Below are 20503 nucleotides of genomic sequence, written 5' to 3'. Positions count from 1 at the left end.
ATGCAGAACTAAGTATTTTCACGTAAAAAACCAAAGAAAAAAACAAATTGAATCATAAATATATTACATAATTTACAATTTATAAATGCCGTGGTGGCCTAATGGTTTGACCTATCGCCTCTCAAGCAGAGGGTCGTGGGTTCGAACCCCGGCTCGCACCTCTCAGTTTTTCGAAATTCATGTGCGGAATTACATTTGAAATTTACCACGAGCTTTGCGGTGAAGGAAAACATCGTGAGGAAACCTGCACAAACCAGCGAAGCGATTCAATGGTGCGTGCGAAGTTCCCAATCCGCACTGGGCCCGCGTGGGAACTATGGCCCAAGCCCTCTTGTTCTGAGAGGAGGCCTGTGCCCAGCAGTGGGACGTATATAGGCTTGGATGATGATGATGATGAAATTATATTTATAAGTAGGTAAATAGTAAGTAAATAAATATCATGGGACAATTTACACCAATTTAACTTGTACTATGGGTACTAGGCAACGGATAAGCATACTGGTATAGACAAATACATACACCCAAGACTCGAGACCAAACACTCGTATTATTCATAAAAATATCTGCCCCGACATTGAACCCGGGACCTCAAGTTTCGTAGTCAGGTTCTCTTATCACTGGGCAAGCATCTAAGTGTAGGTAATAGGTTTATGAAAATCAAATTTTCACGTTTTTCGCCATTACTGAGTTCTTCGTCACGAGGGCAGTATTACGCACACACTGTATTGCACTACTTGTAACTGTTTACATGTTCTATTGTCTACACTTCGCCGATAAAGAACGTGAGCTAGAGCGAGTAGCAAAAACATATGTGGACTCAATTGGAGTAGAGGATGTTTATGAATGCGATGACACTGCGCGAGTACAGGGTGCTCCGGTTTGATTCAATTTCACTTTGAAGCGTATACACTGTGCCGGAAAATTAATCTTCAAACCAGCGGATGGTTGGACAGCTTTGATAAAACTCATTTGCAATGGTTTTTAATTGTTTTTTTTTTTTAATCAATCGACGCGTAATACTGATTATCACCGAAATAAACATTATTAACTTGAAAAAAAAACAGAAAAATCACATGATGCACCTCGGGTGTTGATTTGGGGTTGGCGTTTTTGATGCAAGTCAAGTCAAATTATCTCTACTCAATTTAGGATATAACAAGCACTTATGAATGTAAAAAAAAAACTATTAATAATGAGAATATAAAGTGGCATGTAAAAAGTTGCAAGCTATTTATGTTGTTCCAGTCAAATAAATTGATAGATTAGTATTTAATAGGAATTATTTGAAGTGTCCCGATCTCTTTAAGAGTCAACCTTTCGAACAAAGCTATTGTATTTTATTGTGCCTGTCCCACTGTTGTTGCAGGTGTCTATAGGCGGTGATGATCTCTTACCATCAGGAGACCCACTTGCTCGTTTGCCATCCAGTCGCATAAAAAAAAGTTTATTATTTTGGCAAATTGAAATAATTATTTGGAAAAGAAAATACAAAATTCGATTTATTTTTTAATTTTACATTGATTTTATGATGACATTATAAATTCAAAAGTAATAGGTAAAAAAACTCTGTTATGTCTATTCAAGAGTAAAACGCTGAACGCACACAGTTAATAGCTATAGATAACAATGAGTAACTTATCAAGTCTCCACTTTCGAGTAAACTGCCACTTACTGAAGTTATCACTTAGTGAACACCCTGTACACGCCGTCTGTCCTCATACGGGGTCGACCTAAATCGGTTACGAAGCGACCATATTAATTTGTCGCCGACGGATTGAATAGACTATAGGTATGCTCAAATTGAGAACAGTAATATAAAATATCAGTTCGATTCACTTTATAGTCAATACTTTGAAAAATCTCGTAACTTAAATCAATACGTCAACAAAATTGAACCTTGATTAATGTTTCACCAAGAAAAGTTATCGATGTTGAGGTAGGTACTAGCTTCTTTAAAAGCTTTTATCTTGCCCAGTTTCTTTGGGTCAAATCTTACAAGTTGATTTTGAGCCACTTCCAGTGGTCAGATCGACTTGAAATTTGGTATAGATATGTAAGCAGAAGTGGTCAAATGCAGAAGTGGTCACCGACCGTCAAAAGGTTGGATGGCAATGCAAGTACAGTCTACAAAAAGTTCAGTCGGCAAAAAAAGCTTGTATTAATAATGAAATTTTAACAGACACTTATTTAAAAGTACTGACGATGCGCTCATATCTCGCAAAACGAAAAAAAAACAACACTAATCTCCTTGATGTTTGAATAAAATCGGTCATTTATGAGATAGTAGCGTTTACCCGCGGCTTCGCATTCCGGGATTTTATTAAATTCTCGTGGGAATTCCCTAAAATAACATCGTAGTTTTCATTGATTATACTATAACAACCATGCCAAATTTCATGACTCTAAGCCAAGCGGTTGTTATTTCGAGATTTTATCCCTATCCTGTGGGAATATTGGGATAAAAATTAGCCTATGTGTTATCCCAGATGTCCAGCTATCAAATTCCATGGCTTTAAGCCCAGCGGTTATTAGTTCAAAATTTTATCCCTATCCCGTGGGAATATCGGGATAAAAAATAGCCTGTGTGTTATTCCAGACGTCTAGCAACCTACATACCAAATTTCATGACTCTAAGCCCAGCGGTTGTTATTTCAAAATTTTATCCCTATCCCGTGGGAATATCGGTGAGAGCACTCACAAACTTTCACATTTATAATATTAGTAGGACTAGTAACGACCCGCGACTCTGTCCGTGTAGAATTCGGATTTCACTATCCCGCGGGAACTATGCAATGCATATCCTATGTCCTTCCCAGAGACTCAAACTATCTGTATACCAGATTACATCTAAATCTGTTCAGAGGTTTAGACGTGAGGCAGTAACAGACAAACAGACTTACAAACTTTCGCATTTATAATATTAGCGGGATTAAACGTTGAAATAACGAAACCGGGTTTTTTATTTAAGTTACTTTCGTTTCGGGGAGCGTCAAGATTGAATGTCTGCGACCCACTGGCGCTCCCATAGCGGCAGGGTGGTCAACCGCCAATATACGTATTTTACACTGTTGCTTGCACTGTTGTGTTTCGGCGTGGAGAGTAAGACAGCCGGTGAAATTACTGGCACGTGAGGCATCCCGTCTTAGGCCTCTAGGTTGGCAACGCGTCTGCAATACTCCTGGCGTTGCAGATGTTTATGGGCGGTGGTGATCTCTTACCATCAGGAGACCTACTTGCTCGTTTGCCATCCAGTCGAAAAAAAAAATCAGTAGGTATGCTTCCTAACGCGACAGAACCCCACATAACTTTCCACTTAAGGTATGATTGAAGCATTTCCACATGCAAAAAAAGGTCATTTTCATTTCCCGGCCCGGATAATACCGACATGGAAATACCGACCCTGTTTTTCGTGTACACGCCCATAGAAGCTCCTGTCAGTTTCTATGGGCGTAAAAACAGAGCTGGTATTTCCATGTCGGTGTTATCCGGGCCGGGATAGAGTGTCACCCTCTGGGTCGATAAATTTGGATTCTAAATTAACCGCACCCTCCAGAATCAACAAGTACACTTGTACACTTTGTATAACTAGTTGTGTGTCACTAAGTCACTACGCGTTTGTTTGGTCCAGTGGCCGCGGCGCAACTGACTTATCTTATCAACGCGATAAATGTGACACAGTTATTGGCTTGGGCAAGATTCAGATTTTTAACGGCGATTTCTGCTTACAGTGAAACTGTTTTGCAAATTTTCATCACACTCGCTCGTACAGTGTCGTAACATGCAGGCTACCTTGGTTGCAACCCCCCAAATAAAACCCTCGACCTTAATGTGCTTGTCATGAAACCCGTGGTCGGTAAATGAGTCATTGATCATCATTATTCATGCCGGTCATAATTTATCTATAGGATATTTATGACTCATAAATATCCTATAGATTCAGATTTCTGTTTTTTTATGAAAATACACATAACAAAAAAAAACTTAGGGCCTGTTTCACCACTTGCCGACTAACTTTAAGTGTCAGATAAAAGTAATGCCGTCTTTGTTTATTCGGACAAAACAAATAGAGACGGCATCACTGATATCCGTCACTTAAAGTTAGTCGACAAGTGGTGAAACAGGCCCTTAGTATTTAATATTAATTTCAACTAAATACCTCCATATTTTCCTGGATAAAGTGGATCTTGGCAGACAAACAGAAAGACAAATAACGCATTGATTTCATAAACATTTTTCCTTCTTTCGCAGTACTAAAACCTAAAAATAGGTTGTTGGAATATTTTTTTCTTCGAATGATTGCTTCGTAGAATTTATATTTTACTGAAAACACGTACATTTCAGAGACTTACCTCTCATCAAAAATATTGGTGACGTTCAAGCTGTCATCCTGCAGACTGACGTCACATGGTGCGTCCACGTCGCCGCTGTCCACGGATTTGGCCTGTTCACTGCGCGTGCGCTGGTCCCATAACTTCTTGGTCTCGTCTTGCACGCGCCGTTTCAGTTCGGATATTTTCTCTCGCTCGTTTTCTATCATCTGGCATCCTGACAAATAAGAATAAGGATATATTATTTGTTTTTAATAAGCATTAGAACACGAAATAGGGTTCTTAAAAAAATTTGAAGTAAGTTTGCTCAAAGAAATGTACATTTAGAAAAAAGTTGGAGCATATTACTGCGCACGCTAGAAAGTAAGCTTTTTTTGTGTTTGTAAATTTTTGTAAAATTTTATACAATAAGGGGCTGTTTCACCATCCATTGATTAGTGTTAACTGGCGGTTAGGTGTGATGCCGTCTCTATTTGTTTTGTTCGAATAGACGGAGACGGCATCACATTTAACCGTCGGTTAATGCTAATCAATGGATGGTGAAACAGCCCCTAAATATATTTAGCCGGGCCCCCGTCATCGAAACTGATGTGAAGGACTATAGCAAGGACGATATATAACTATAGTTAGTATTTACTTGAAATTCGGCGAGGTTTTTCAAGACAATGGTTTGTTTTTTAAAGCTGACTTCAGTGGCTTCCCATTACCTTGTTTGTCTATATTTAAAACAAAAAAAATACAGTATTTACGGACCCAACAACGGTACAAAATTGAAAATAATTGAATATACAAATATATTTAGGTTTTACAGGATGACAGTAAAAGTAAAAAATTTGAATTGAAATAAAAAATACAAAAAGATTCCAAAAAAACAATCTTAATTTGATTGCTTAGTAACGACATCTCTTGTCCGGGTGAGCGGTTAGTTCCAATGGAGTGCCGAAAGTTTCTCGATGAGGGCTACGGTATAGATGTCGCTAGCGTCACTGCTTAAGTGGCTAAATAAGAAACAAACAAGCTGAGATATAAGGTGCATAGGGGAAATTCGTGTCTGTACCGTTGACCAGCAGTGGTGTAGCGGTATAGCACGCGGTACGGAATACCGAGGACCTGGGTTCGATTCCCAGTGCTGGTCTTATTTTTCTGGTTTTTCTGTGCATCTATATTTCAGTTTGTATTTTCAACAGTAAATCTAAACAACGCGACTTCTCTCGATATATTTTGACAATTTGTTTAATTTTGAATCAACAAGATGTTTATACCTATTGTGAAAATTTCTGTAGCTCCAACCGGCTGTCAAACCTGGGTGGAACACTAAAAAGATCTGAATTTAAGAAAACATACCTTGTTCCTCAAGCATTTCCATCCTCTTCCTCTCGATCTCCATCAAACTATCGAGTGTGCGTTTCCCCAAAGAATTCATGTCAGTATCACTTGATAGAATAGGCGCATCCATCGTGACCTTCGATATCCTATCAATATCATCTTGGGACGGTATCTTACCAGAATCAGATATTCTAGTAAATTCTCTAACACTAGGTTCATCACCACAGCTCTTTCTATGGAAAATTCTATGTGCTTTGTCATCAAAGGTCACATTGTGACCTTTCTGATTTGGTTCAGATTCCTCTTCCTCTTTTATATTGTCTTCCTTCATCAGTTTATCGGGAGATAAGGACTTCGATTTGTATTTATTATCAACGTTGATAGGCTTAGCGTTTTTGACATAACGACTTTTAGGTTCAGCCTCCTCTTTGATTTCTACTTTGACATCCCTAGATTTTTTTCCGAATGAATCTTTCTTAATTATTTTACCTAACGCAGCGAACGTCGGTATTTTGGATGACGACGCGCTCTTGACCGGACCGTTTTTGTCTTTTTTACTCTTGGAATGCCTCAAACTATTAAACCTATCTAATGAAACATCGTTTTCAATACTATCATTATTGTAAAACATGTTTTCGTTCAAACTCTGTGACATGACGTCGACTTTCTCTTTCTTTTTGTCCTTGCCCTTCCTTTTAAGTGAATCGAAGTTCCGCTCCCAAAATCCTTTCTTCTCTTTCGAAGTCGAAGACTTAGACGGACTTTCGTTTTCATCATCTATGACATCGGTTATAACTCTCCTTTCTATATCCACAATCATGGATTGTGACATTTGATCGATAGAGTTAAATTTGTCTTTTAGTTCGTTGGTGTGTTCTTCAAATTGTGTCACTTTGGTGTCTAGGTCATCACTGTCGCTGCTCTGTGGGGAGTAACCGAACTCACCGGATTTAGCTCTTGTCTGATCTGTGAAGAACGCACTATCTGGTGACTGCGTTCTTTCAAGATCATTCAGCCTTGCTACAAGCGGTTTCAGCTCCTTCTCTACAGCTTGTAGTTTAACTGTCAATTCTTCTACCTGATTAAGTAGTCTCACGTATTCCGCTTGTAGGACCTTTGTTTCGTCTAAAGCTGATGTTAAGTTGCTATTGGCCTCTGATTTTAGTGTTAGTATTCTAGTCTTCTGCGCTTCTATTTTCTTTGATAGCAGCATCAGTTCGTTTTGCAGATCTTCGCGATTTGCCAGCCTGCGAAAATTAATGTTACTTTATTACGACGATTCTGTTCATTAAATCAAGTTCTAAGTTCTTTTTCACTGAGAGATGACTAACCAGTAAAACCCCTACTTGATTTTTCTGCCACTATTTGAAAAGGATATTTTTACAAACACGTATTATTCGGGAAATCTAAAGGACATAATAGTGAACAAAATCTAGTTTCAATTGGGATAAAATTAGTTTAAATCAATAACTTCGTACTTAATTTAGACAAATCTGGGCGACTTGAATACTTTTTATATTAAAAATATAATTGTAAAAACATAATAAACTCTAGGTCTTACAATTCAGATTCTTCCTCCAAATGCTGGAACTCCAGATCCTCGTATATTTTGGACTCGTTGTCCAAGATGTCCCGGGCGTTCTGAAGTTCCTCGAGAGTCGCTGTCGCCTCTTTAAGATCATTCTCTATCCTACCAACATCACAAAAGGTTTCAGTAGAAACATAAATAGACTAGGTACAACATTCTTTACCATATCTTGATCACTTATCGTCAAAATAACACTTATTCGTAAGAACTTTTTATTAAAACCAAACCAACCCAACCCAGTCTAACAGTAAAACAAAAGCGGAATAAAACAGCCTGACAGACTAAATATAAACAATATACCTAGTTCTGTACATGATCATCTTCATCATCATCAGTCAGAAAACGTCCAAACAATGCTACAAAAAACCCCACATGCCTTAAAACGCCACAATTAAGGACAACTCGCCACCGGTTGCAGGCACCACTCACGAAGTCGTCTGTCCACCAAGTGGGCGACCTGTTAACTCGTCATCTTCCGGTTCACGGTCACCAAGACCTTTCTCCCCCAACGGCTGTCTGTACATGATCACTGTAAAAAACTTGTATCTTGGAGAAGTAAACGGAACTAACCTTTCAACTTTCATGGTGGCGATGTCGACTCTATCCCGCATGTCATTTTGTCTCGCTTCCTGTTTCTCCTTCAACTGCTTGATCTCTTCTTCGATCTTCTTCGCTTGTTCCACTAGCTCTGCCTTCTTCCTCTGTTCTATGTTCAGTATTGCGATCTCGGAGTCGTATTCACCTTTTATTAAAGCTTTCTCCATTTCGAGCTAAAACAAAATATTATTCAAGTTATCTTTTCCGAATATTTCTTTGCTTGTTACATTTGATGAAATAATTGGGCTGATGAAAAGTCCTGTAATGCTTAATTAGTATTTATTTACTCAGGTCCTTTCCATTCCGTTCTTTCTATCCCATTAGCAAAATATAAAACAAATAAAATCTAGTACCTATTCAAATAAATATCATGGGACACTTGACACCAATTGACCTACGTATATTTTAAACTAAGCAAAGCTTGTTCTATGGATCAGTGGCGTCACGATAGATATATCCGTGGTAAAGCCGAAGTTCAAGTAGGGGAGAGTGGATCACAGTGGAGCAGATTTTATTCAAATTGATTTAATCGCACTAGTGTCTCGGCAAAAAGCTCATTTTTTTCTTAAATAAAACATACGTTTACAATCTATTTTTGAAAAACAAAGCCAAAAACACACACACAACACATACATACCTACAGATATTAGAATGAGAGAACGGAAACACAAAACACTCCGAGTTTACACTTATTTTATATGCACTTTATTTTTAGATAAATATACTCCAAGTACATAAAAATGCACAAAAGCGTACTGCCGAGTCAGTCATGAAAATAATTAAAAAATAGTTTCGAAGACGGCAATATAACTGACATAATGTGCTAGGAAATTCTAATTGTATACAAACCACTTAACGACTTATTTAACATAATAGGTAAAATCTAAGTATGCAGTTAATGATAATATTGGAAATTTTAATGATATCCATCAAACAATTAAGAAGTTCGTGTCTCGTTCGTGTGAATTGATTTATAAATTAGTAATGTTTGACCGGGGCTTCGCACACGTAAATGGGCCAATCAACTATTTTACCGACACTTTGGGCGTCTTCTGCGTTACCAAAATTGACTCTGGTGTTACCAAAAAATCATACTTCCAACAAGATATTTCACGGTTTAATAGGTTGAACTTACGTAGGATGGCATGTAGTCATGTACATCATCCATTAAATTACAGAAAAAACATGTTTACTTACAAAAATCTGCAATTGTTTGAAAAATGTCGCGGACAGATTAGTGTCGGTTAAAAAGTTGATTGGCCCAAATGATCAGCAGGGCTACTACGAAACTCGAAGTTCGTGTCGTACCGTCCCTCTCGCTCTCGTATTAAATAGTATAAGTGTAAGAGGGACCACACGACACGAACTACGAGTTTGAGTTTCATAGTAGCCCTGCAGAACCAGCGGTTGAATTGAAATAACGGGATTTTCCTAAAATCTCATGGGAATGCCCGACAATACGGTATTTGACAACTCCTCAATTTGTAATGTCCTATGTATTATTATGAAAATATAGATAAACAGACAGTGTTTAGCGAAGAGAAAACTTAAATCGGTTGAAAATTGGATTTAAAGTTATTTTTGAAGAATCTATAAATCTGTCTCTTTCTCAAACGCTTTTCTCTATGCAGCAAGTATGGCGCTACTTGCATTTGACGTTACATGCAAGTAAGTCTCTCTGTGTCTAATCTTGAATTTAAACCCTTTATAACTTTGTTGTTTGTAAAGGTAGCTTAAACATTGTTTTTCTATTCGATAACAGGCATTGTGAAGTTTTGATTTATAAAATAAATAAAAAATCGTCCAAATACCGTATTATAATTACATCGACAATTAAATTATATGACGATTTTATGAAAACCCCGCGCATAATTTCACGTCTCTTTTACTGCGGCTGAATTTTTTAGATTTTATCATAACATAATCCGGTGGGAACATTGAGCATCCACGTACGAATTTACTGTCTTTTTACACAAATTAGACAAACGAGCGAGTCACCCTAAGGTAAATGGATAGGACGTCCATAAAGTGAGGTGATTTTCTCCATTTTACTACTCCCCTTACCCGAGATGACGTCAGATTTAACTCGACTCTCCCCCCTTTCCACCTCCGGTACAATTTTACAAAATAAGTACTAACTTTTCATGTCATTGGTTAGTAAATACATATATGATTGAATGTAGAATTCGGTCATAACTTTAGCGGAGAAAGTACTTTTAGTAAATTTAAACTAATTATCTCGCAATTTTGTACTGTTTCTTGCGGGAAAAAAATACGGGATATTTTGCGAAACCAAGTGAGATTGGGTGAGATTTGGTGAGATTCGGCTCGACACCCCCTATACGCCTCATGCAATTTATGGACGCCATCAAAGACTTAAGGCGTGCTAATTCTTGCCTTACTTTACTTAGGAATCAGCAAACTTACCTCTCGCAAAATATCGTCTTCCTGCGACCTTATCTCCGTCATCTTGCATTTGAGCTCATGTATTTCCGCAACCAATTTCTTTCTTTCCTCCTTCAACCTGTCATATTTCGCTTTCATCTCATCCATATTAATATCCAGAGTGCTGTCAATCGAATCCGCTTCAAAATCTATCTTCTTCATGTCATCTTGTATCTGCCTTATCATTTTCTCTCTCTTCGACTGTTCTAGGTCTTTCTCGAATTCTTCTAACTCCGGTATATCAGCCATGAGTTCTTTTTTAACGTCATCAAAACTTTGATTTTTTGTTAACGTCTTTTCTTCCGTTTCAAATACTTCGTTGTCCGAAGCATTTGAATGTTGACGTTGTACAGTTTCTTCTTTGTCTGTTACTATTTTAGAATGTCTTTGTTCTATATCATTTGTTAGATTAGAATCATCTATCATGGGTATGTCTTCTTCGAGACTTAATTGCTTCTCAATGCCAGCAAATTTCTCATTACCTTTACTATCCGAACTATTATTTTCAGTTACATTATTATTTGCATTGTTTGGAATATTAAAATTAGGTTTTTTAGAATTATCGACCGGTGGTGGCGTCGGGAAAACGAAGTATTGGGGCGATGGCAGGTTCTTGTGAGCAAATGTGGTCTTTATTCTAGTTCTAGGACTTTGGGAGTTAGGTGATTTTGGCTTGAGATTACCTCGGTTGTAGTATACATTTTCGTACGGGCTTCCTAGAAATAAAAAAAGGTTTTTTTATTCCTCCACAAGATTTCCTTCATTCGAATAATCATTAAATGCCTTTCTAGAAAATTTGAGTCAATTCTAGCATTAAGTGTTGTTCTGATTTCATGATTTTTGATCATTTACAAAAACTAGATTTTAAATGCGTTACAAATTATTTCACTAAACACTTGTCGCTCAGCTAAATCTTTACGCGCTATGTTTTTATACGACACGAATACATACTCCCGCAGACTATATTGATCACCTAAGACGAGAGATGGTTCTAAAATATAAAAATCGGGAAATAAAAATTCCAAAGTTAGATTCGGCTTAGCACTCGTAAATTATTTGTTCCGGCAGCTGAATTAAAATTCGGGAATTTTACTAAATTTAAATGGGAATTCTCAAAAATAACATAAGTAGTAGATTTCATAGAATTTATGTATGTTATTTCAGACGTCCAGCAACATACCAATGTTCATCTAAATTCGTCCAGTCGTTTTAGCGCTAAGGAGTAACAAACATACACACACATACTCACAAACTTTACACCATACATACCTATGGGCGACCCCGTTTTAGGGTCATGCAGCTTCCGAATCAACACGGGGCTGGACAGTTCATCTTCAAACACTGGTATACCGATCTCGTCCATCCGCCCAAAGCTCTGGATCTTCACCTCAGGAGTGAGGGGTTCTGGTAACGATGCGTCCATGTTCTCATAGCTGGACAGGTTCCTTTGTATCGGGAGGGATTTACTCATTGGTGTGTTGTTGTGACTAGTTTCGAATCTGGAAGCAAAATGTAATCATCATCATCATCATCATCATCATCATCATCATCATCATCATCATGCTCATCATCATCCCAGCCTATATACGTCCCACTGCTTGGCACAGGCTTTCAGACTGAAATGGTTTGGGCCGTAGTTCCCACGCGGGCTCAGTGCGGAGTGGGAACTACACACACCATTGAATTGCTGCACATTTATCTCATGTTTTCCTTCATCGTAAAGCTCGTGGTAAATTCTAAATGTAATTTCGTACATGTTTTTTTTAATACTCAAGAGTTTCGAGCCCGGATTTGAACCCATGATCCTCTGCTTGAGCGGCCATGGGTCAAACCACTAAGCCACCACGGCTGCTCTATTAGATGACATGAAACAAGCACGCTGCGCCCGCGAGCCGTTCACCCGTGTGAGGTAGCGGAGGCCCTAAGATACTTTTCCTCCAAGTTAAGCAATGGTTGGTTAGTTTCATTTCGTTTAAAAAAGCAGCTGGCCTACGTAGCAACTGGTCTAAAAAGCAGCTGGTCTAAGTAACAAGTGGTCTAAGAAGTAACTGGGTAGCAACTGGTCTAAGTAGCAAGTGATCTAAAATTCTCTGACTCAAAATCGACGGGGTGCTCCTATTTTACGTGGCTGAGGTGCTTCGCTTCGCGCCTTGATGTAACTCAAACCTAACCTAACCTATGTTTTGTTCAAGTTTTCGACAAAAAACTAGTCAGGATCCGTTACTTCCTAGATCATTTGCTACTCAGACCAGTTGCTTTTTAGACCACTGGCTACTCAGACCAGTTGCTTTTTAGACCACTTGGTGCTCTGACCAGTTGCTTCTTAGACCACTTGCTACTCAGACTAGTTGCTTCTTAGACCACTGGCTACTCAGACTTAGAGCACTTGCTACTTTGACCAGTTGTTTCTTAGACCAGTTGGCTACTTAGACCAGCTACTTTTTAGACGAGTTGATACTATAAGTACCACCGTGGGACCCTGTATGTACTTACTTGTAATATCCCTCGCTGGTCTGTACAAAGTTAGGGTTGTTCAACACCACGCTCCTCGGTAAAGACCCGTTGGTTATGATCTTGTTGTGAGGTCTTTTCTCCGTCGGCGTTATTGGTAATCCTAAAACAGACATTAATCAAAGCTGAGATGCGCGTATCAGAGCAATCACTTCAGTTGATGTGTTATGTTGCTACAAACGCATCATCATCACCATCATTATCACTACCACCATCATCATCATCATCACTACCATCACCACCGTCATCATCATCATCATCATTATTATCATCATTGAACTGCTAAATGTTATTCGCTCCCGTCGTCTGTATTTCCGGATAAATACAATCTGTCAGCTTGAACTTGAGCTTGGCTTTTCCTGAACCAGTGGGATACACCTTTTGCCTCATCTGCATTTAACATCAGGTGATATAGGGGTCAATCACGGTCGGTTTTATGTAAAAAAATCACTATCACCACCATTATTATCATCATCATCACCATGTTCATAATCATCACCACATGTTGATATAATAGGCCCTTTTTTGTGCGAGAATGGTGTTGAAAATGCGCCTTCCAACGCATCGAAATGAAACTTGGTACAAACGTAGTTTGTTTGAAAAAACTTGTAATATTTTTTTTAAGTTATAGTCTCTCTCTCAGTGAGTGAGACAGAAAATGAGAAAGAGAGAGAGAGATATTTATTTATTTAGCCATAGCTCGTTCTCTTGTTTTTTGTTGTTGACGAAATATATGAAATTGAATATTTTTGAACCAATACTTACACATCAAAGTAAAAAATTGAAGTGTCTAATTATTACGGATTGCAAAGACGCCTTACACTTATTAGGATTCCAGACAGACATTTATCAAGGATTGAATAGTGAACGCTTTTAATCAATGTTTATTATTTTATTTAACAGAAACTGTTCATGTTACATAAAACAGCCTTACCATAAAAATTAGAGCCTCCTGCTCTAAACTGATATAAAACAATCCATAAAACACTCATAAGGCTAATCAGTCGATCAAGGCTTTATAAAGTTAGATGACCGTAGACCTCCCTAAATCCCTAAGTGGCAAAATGGCTCGCCTCAAGTTTCGAACAGTTGACTTTGGCAAGAGTAAAACAACTTGAATTGGATTTTTGAAAGTGGGTTACGTAAAATTCTGAAAGCAACAGGAAAAAATATTTTAAATCCTTTGGCTATCAAATTCAGGGTTTAACAAAATTCCATAAAGAAAATTAGATGATGAACATTTTGGCTTTAACATAAACATGCCATCATTGATCGGAAATAAACTTCTCGCTTTTTATTTTCCTGCCAAATTTGAACACATGCATCAATTTTTTTTTTCAATTATCAATTGCCATTTTTGTCGTTGATTTGCATAGTTGAAATAACGGTCTAATCCGTCTATCAGCTCTCAACAACTGAGACTGCTAGAAGCTTTAGAGAGAGAGACAACCTCTATTATTTAATCATTCTTCTAAGTTTATTGAAAACGAAATATATGAATTTTGATATTTTGAATTTTATTTACACATTTCCATAACCACACTAAAAATTTGAAGTGTCTAATTATTACGGATTGAAAAATACATCTCACACAAAGTTAGGATGGGACAGACAGACAGATAGCGGAGGATTGGCAATAGTGAACGCTTTGTGTAAGAAATTCTAAAAACTAGAGCAAAACATTACCTAGAAAATTACCTGAAGCGATCTGTCTCTCGTACTCCGCACACATGTTCAGTATCTCTTCAAGCCGCGCCGTCTCCGCTTCTTTCTGCTCCTCTTCTTTTATCCTATCCTGGTACGCCTGGAACAAAACGGGATAGAATGAATGTTCGAGCGTTCTGACCGGTCGGTTCACCATCATCATCAAAGCCTATAATATACACACGTCACACCGTAGTGCCCACGCGGGCCCAGTGCGCATTGGGAACTTCATGCACAACATTGAATTATTTCGCTTTATTAATCAGGTACAAGACAACTGTTTATGGCAATATTTTTATCTGATTTGACATTTGTTTAAATTACGACGAAAAATAATTAACTTAAATTATTCGAGCCTAGTGTAGGTAAAAAAACAAGAATGACCTGTTGTGTTCTCCGTATAGATAAGTCGACGTTCCATATTCGAAAAAATACTTATATATCAATTCTGTGCACTACTACATACAACAGGTCATCTTCTTAAGTTTTTGACCTAAGTATATGTCTTATTACTTATATTTATTCGTTGAAACATTTCATTCTTTATGATGTCAGGCCTTTCGCGCTACAGTTTGAACATCGACCAATGCAACGTAAAAAACTTTTACAGAAATTAGATACAGATAATCCTAGCCTATATCACTTACCATGCCGCAAAAAAGTTTATCAATTTTTCTTATTATATTGTTATATATCTCATTTCTTATATAAAATTGATTATAATTATTACACTTCAAGTCATTTCCGACTAAAATCACATTGCTATTCTGTATGCCTTGTTTTCCTTTATCAGAAACCACGTCCGATATTTTGTTCATAAGACTTTTTAATTCTTCATAAGAATTCTTTACTTCTGTTTCAAGTTTTATAATTTTCCCATCAACACTGTTTTCATGATCTCTTGTTTCTTTGACATAATGATTCGTTAATATAGTGTTGATAGTCTTGTATATTTTAATATCGTTCCGCAATTTGTTGACGACATCGAGTTTGTCGTTAACAGAGTTCGTTATATCGATTATTTTATCGATTTTCTCTTCGTCGTTCTTCTTATCGATGGTCGATTTCAAATCTTTCAAGGCCAACGTGTTTTTCTTTAGATTCCTTACGAACAATTTCACTAGGCGCTTGTGCGACAACTTCTTTTGCGGCACTGTCATTTTGTAAACACAAAAAATATTTTCAGTAATATTTTCTTGTTTCTTCTTGCAGTTAAAGTCGTCTGGTTTTAACTCCACCTTTTTAAATTCGCGTTTGTTTAATTTGTCTGTGACACTACACCGCTCGGTAGCACAGGAAAACAAAAACTATTCGAAAGATGAAATCGATATCCGACATTGGCCACAAGTGTCGAGTTCCATCAATGTTCCATACACTTTTTTTTATTGTACACGCTTGGCTAGTCACTTATGTTTAAACGAGCACTTTTGATTTTATTTACTTCCGTTCTCCGGTCCAGTCATTCTTAACACTGTCGTTTTACACCGTAGTTATTATTTGTCTATGATACGAAAATAACCAAGATAAAATAATACGTAGATGACGTTTTTAATCCCCAAATCATATAAGAGGCTTAGTTTTAGCCCTTGTTTGTGTCAACTGTCTATACTTAGACCAGTGTAGACCTGCGAAAAACCGCGAAAATTGCTTTACATTGCGAGGTCGTAAAGCCAATGAGTATTAAGTGGTCGATCGAATGACGCAATGTAGTGGAACTTGTATGTAAGTTGGTGATAAAGTACAGAGGTAGCTCTAGGCGTATGCGAATCAGCCACGGCCTACGGCCACGCGGTCTAAGGGTCCTCGCGCCTCGAAAGTTTCTTGTTTTTTTAGGTAATTTAAAAATCCGTCATCTAATGTGTGGTGTGCCATAGGGCCTAACTACTAACTAATTTACAATTTTAAACTAGTTTTTCTCCGAAAATATTTCACCAGATATTTCATTTCCCCTTTTTTTTCTGAAACTGTAAACTATTCACGATATACATTTTAACAGGTCACTAATAAAAATACATCGCGGCTAAGGGCAAAAAATTGTTTTTTTTATTTTGTACTTAAATTATTGTACATTTTTCAATTGAGGTGTACGGTTTTTGGGGGGGGGGGGGCGTGCCTGATATTTCAGGGCGATCCTGTATGTAAGGATAGTTTATAACACTCCTTAAGCGCTTATAGTTAAAAAAAATCGTTCGTCTATATGAAACAGGTTGGAAATGATTCACTTATTATTTGCGGGCAAAATTATAGATCCCATCCAAACACTTCTCTTGGTTATTTCGTAGCACTACGGGGCTGTTTCACCATCCATTGATTAGCGTTAACCGACGGTTAAATGTGATGCCGTCTCCGTTATTCGAACAAAACAAATAGAGACGGCATCACACCTAACCGCCAGTTAACACTAATCAATGGATGATGAAACAGCCCCTAAAACTATTGATGAATTTCTTTAAACTTCGCAAGGCCCAACATACTGGATGAAGGACAAACGTTAGCCCGTATCAACTTGATTGACACTAAGTTTCAAATAATTACATTGGAATAGTAAAATTAACTAAACCGCATAACTCACGTCTTAAAAACATGGCAACATGTTTCGGACTAAACCGTAGCCCTTCCTCCACATGCCACGGCGGCATTGTCGAGCTAAACTTGATTTAATTTAAGTCGTGGGTAATTTGGTTTAATTCACTATGAGTTAGTCTCCCGATAGGGTAAATATTATTATGATGACTTGGGTCTTGCAAGGTTAACTTTTTAATTTAGTTTTTTTTTTTTATAATTCACACTACACTGAATGACGACTGACTGCCGCATTGACTTCTACAGTTTGCTTATCACTACGCACATTGTTATCAGTTGATAACATTGTTTCTTTAATTTACGTAGGTATGAATGGCAATCAACAGGTATTTAAGTTTATAGAATTTATTATATTTCCGGTTTAACGTCTTAATTTAAATTTAAACTTCTGTTATTCGGTAATGGCACTGGCTATTAAAATATTATGTTAAGTTATCATCAACTTAACAATCCTACTGACATTATAGACTTTAGCCTCGGCTTCGCACGCGTAACCCACTATAGTACTTTTCGGTTAGCTTGGGTACGGCGACGTTTGCTTTTTTTTTCATTCCACGCCATGAATCACATTTAATCTTGAAATAACAAATAAACATATATCTCTATGTAGCTTAAAATATTTCGTAATAATAAACACAAATCACTTAAAATATAATATTTAATTATAAAACTAATAAGATAAATTTAATCTCGTCAACTTACATCGCGTAAAACGGAACTCAATTACAATAGAGCTTGACTTTGCTTATCGACCGAATCGATTCCACAATCTTGTCAAATCGTTTGACTCGCATCATCTGTCAATTAGTACGAGAGCGAAGGTCCTTAAATGCGTCTTTGTATCGAGTGTTTCGTATTGCTTGATGTTTTGAACTGTTACTTTGTTATTCAATTTTGTTATTACGGTTTTTGTTAATTTTTTTACCGTTATTAGTTTTGATATAGTGCCAAAGAAGACCGCATGGTTTGTGAGATCCCGCAAAAACACCCGCAGGCAAAAACTAGTGAAAATATAAATACTAATAAAATCGATTACACACCCTTAGCATATTTAATCGAGAATCGCAATAAATCGATTCGAATTTACGTTGTCGCCACCCTTTAATTGCTTAATGACATGTGTCACCGTACCCAACCTATCCTAAAAGTATTATAGACCCGGCAAATGAATTAAATTACAGGACTTAATTCCCGTGGTTCAAATACCCACGCCGAATTTGTGGTCTTCCTAGCGGTTGAAATTTTAAGGGGTTTTATCCCGATCCTGGGGGAATATTGAGATAAAAAGTAGCCTAAGCGTGAATGAGTAACAAACATTTTACATTTTGTAATATTAGCAGAATTATCTTTATGCAAATTTTGTGTGTGTTGTGTGTGTTGGTGTGTGTGTGTGTGTGTGAGTGCTGTGCATGCGTGGCGTGCGTGCGTGCGTGGGTGCGTGGGTGGTGTGATTGTGTGCAGTGTGGGCACTGTCCAAGAACGGTGACGTACCTCAGCTCTCAAGATGACGTGACATGTTAACTTCGTTTGCAATCAGTAGATGGCGTTGTGCGAGCGAACGTTGTCCTTTCAAATTGTTTCCGTAACCTTTTTCAGGCCGAACTCGACATATTTATTTATTACGTTGCCATGGTAACAAGAATCGTGTAAGTGAACTGTTGTCGTTGAATATTTCAAAAATTGCACGGGCTTCAAATGCGGACGAAGCCGCGGGTTAATCTATGCTAAATTAAACTGCTGGATCGGTTCTGAATCTCTTGAAATGAGCTATTATTCATCCATGAAATAAAACTAATTACCTCGCTAGTCTGCGACTACTCATACAAGACGGCTACATCTGTGCGACATGGGTATATTTTAGGCAAAAAAATATCAGGCACTGATGACACAGACACAAGACAAGATCCTTTTTAAGGAACACAAACACATTTTCACAACACTTTTTATTTTAATCAACTAAGATTAAATTACTAAAATCCAAACGTCAACTATTTAAATATTACGCCTCGCTCGAACTTTCAGAACTCATCGCTTTCGAAGGAGGTGAGAAAATGGTTTATCTTATAATTACTTGTTGTGCAAGATTCATTGTTTACAGATTAGGTTTGGGAATGTAGGGCAGCGATAAGGGAACGATAGCGAACCTTTTTTATAAATTCATGAGTTTGCTATTCGATTATTTTAGGCGTTTATTCTTTATTAAGGCGTCGTTTAAAAATTCAAATCTAAGTTTTTTTTGGTCTTACATTTGGCAGCATGGTTAAAGATTACGTTGCTCTGAGGATGAACTTGAGGGGGGGGGGGGTTAAAAAAGGCCGATACGTACCTTAATCTTCTGCTCTCAGCGTCGAACTTCTGTCATACGTGTTGGCGTAAACTGGAGATACTCGGATTCCTGTCAAAACGCAGGAGAAGGCAAACATGGCTTCTTCCCATTACTAAAACTCCACTTTCCCATACTCTTTACCCTCATTCTAGCCACAAGATTACTCTTACACTCATAGTTTTTCTCTTCACACGGCATTATTAATTTTACCATAAATATTTATCAGTTTTTATCTCATCATTATTATTTCTTCAATTTAACTCGCTTCTTGTATTCTCGTCGAAATCCGCACGATATCGTCTATTTTAGTTTTGTTTCGTATAGCGACGTTCGCTAAGAAGACGGTTTCTTTCTACTGCATTGTTTGTCGTTAAGTACTATAATTTTTGGTCAGTTTTCCTCATGTAGTTAGGGACGTTTCGGCCCCCTACACGTCTTTCGCTGGAGTGTTGAACTGTCAAAGAATTGAGCTGAATACCTTCGGCGATATCTCGTTATCGTTGGACGTATAGAATTGGCTCTTTCCTATCTTCTGCTGTTTCGCGTAGTAATTCGAATTTTGATACCTTAGCCATGTGCTGACGTTTTGGCTTGCCCTCTTGTTCTGAATCAGATTCTGTTGGTAAGGCTTTTTGGGGCGACAGGGGTTTCTTTTTGGCTATTTCATTGAGGGTAATGTCTAGTTCTTGGTCGAGTTGGGTGAGGGCGCTGTCTTTGTATATTTTCTGTATATGTTGGCATTCTTGGTAAACATTGGTTCGGGTCTTGATGGTAACCTGTTGACAAAAAACCGTCAAATGAACATCAGATTAACAGTTTTCTAGTTTTACAAGGAGGGACATGTAGCGGTATATCTTATATCAATTTATGTATTATGAGCGGAAAGAAGCGTAGCGTGATGTATGAACGTATGTAAGAGAATACATGAGATGCGAGTGTACGTGTATATAGAAATTAATGAAAAAGAAAGAATGACTAAGGCGCAGGCTGATTTAGATTTTAAATGAAGAACGGAAGAGATTGCTTAGCGACGGAAAAGAAAGACGTGATTTCATTTAGCTTTTGTTTTTTGGACTTTGAATTGTAATTTTTTTT

General features: G+C 37.6%; 2 protein-coding genes across 4 annotated transcripts in view; both read right to left on the bottom strand.

Annotated features, from left to right (window-relative positions):
- LOC141444268 (uncharacterized) overlaps nucleotides 1–20503 on the bottom strand; it is a 119012-nt gene that overhangs the window by 17209 nt on the left and 81300 nt on the right. Inside the window, exons 1-9 of one of the 3 annotated variants that reach the window (XM_074109757.1) lie at nucleotides 15147–16158; nucleotides 14482–14599; nucleotides 12778–12898; nucleotides 11554–11783; nucleotides 10267–11000; nucleotides 7813–8012; nucleotides 7216–7344; nucleotides 5673–6901; nucleotides 4350–4545 (exon numbers count right to left, since the gene is read on the bottom strand). In XM_074109757.1, the coding sequence (XP_073965858.1) occupies nucleotides 4350–4545; nucleotides 5673–6901; nucleotides 7216–7344; nucleotides 7813–8012; nucleotides 10267–11000; nucleotides 11554–11783; nucleotides 12778–12898; nucleotides 14482–14599; nucleotides 15147–15659 (3470 nt within the window). In that variant the 5' untranslated portion in view covers nucleotides 15660–16158. Of the gene's footprint in view, nucleotides 1–4349; nucleotides 4546–5672; nucleotides 6902–7215; nucleotides 7345–7812; nucleotides 8013–10266; nucleotides 11001–11553; nucleotides 11784–12777; nucleotides 12899–14481; nucleotides 14600–15146; nucleotides 16159–20503 lie in introns of those variants that run through there. The other 2 variants (XM_074109758.1, XM_074109759.1) reach the window with 2 other exon arrangements.
- The window catches only part of LOC141444035 (uncharacterized), a 3451-nt gene continuing 2850 nt past the window's right edge, over nucleotides 19903–20503 (bottom strand). Inside the window, exon 4 of the mRNA XM_074109477.1 lies at nucleotides 19903–20184. Coding sequence (XP_073965578.1) covers nucleotides 19903–20184 — 282 coding nt within the window. The remainder of the gene's footprint in view (nucleotides 20185–20503) is intronic.

This window comes from Choristoneura fumiferana, chromosome 29 (genome assembly GCF_025370935.1).
Source record: "Choristoneura fumiferana chromosome 29, NRCan_CFum_1, whole genome shotgun sequence".
In the NCBI taxonomy this organism is placed as follows: Eukaryota; Metazoa; Arthropoda; class Insecta; order Lepidoptera; family Tortricidae; genus Choristoneura; species Choristoneura fumiferana.
This window is presented reverse-complemented; position numbering and strand designations above follow the sequence as displayed.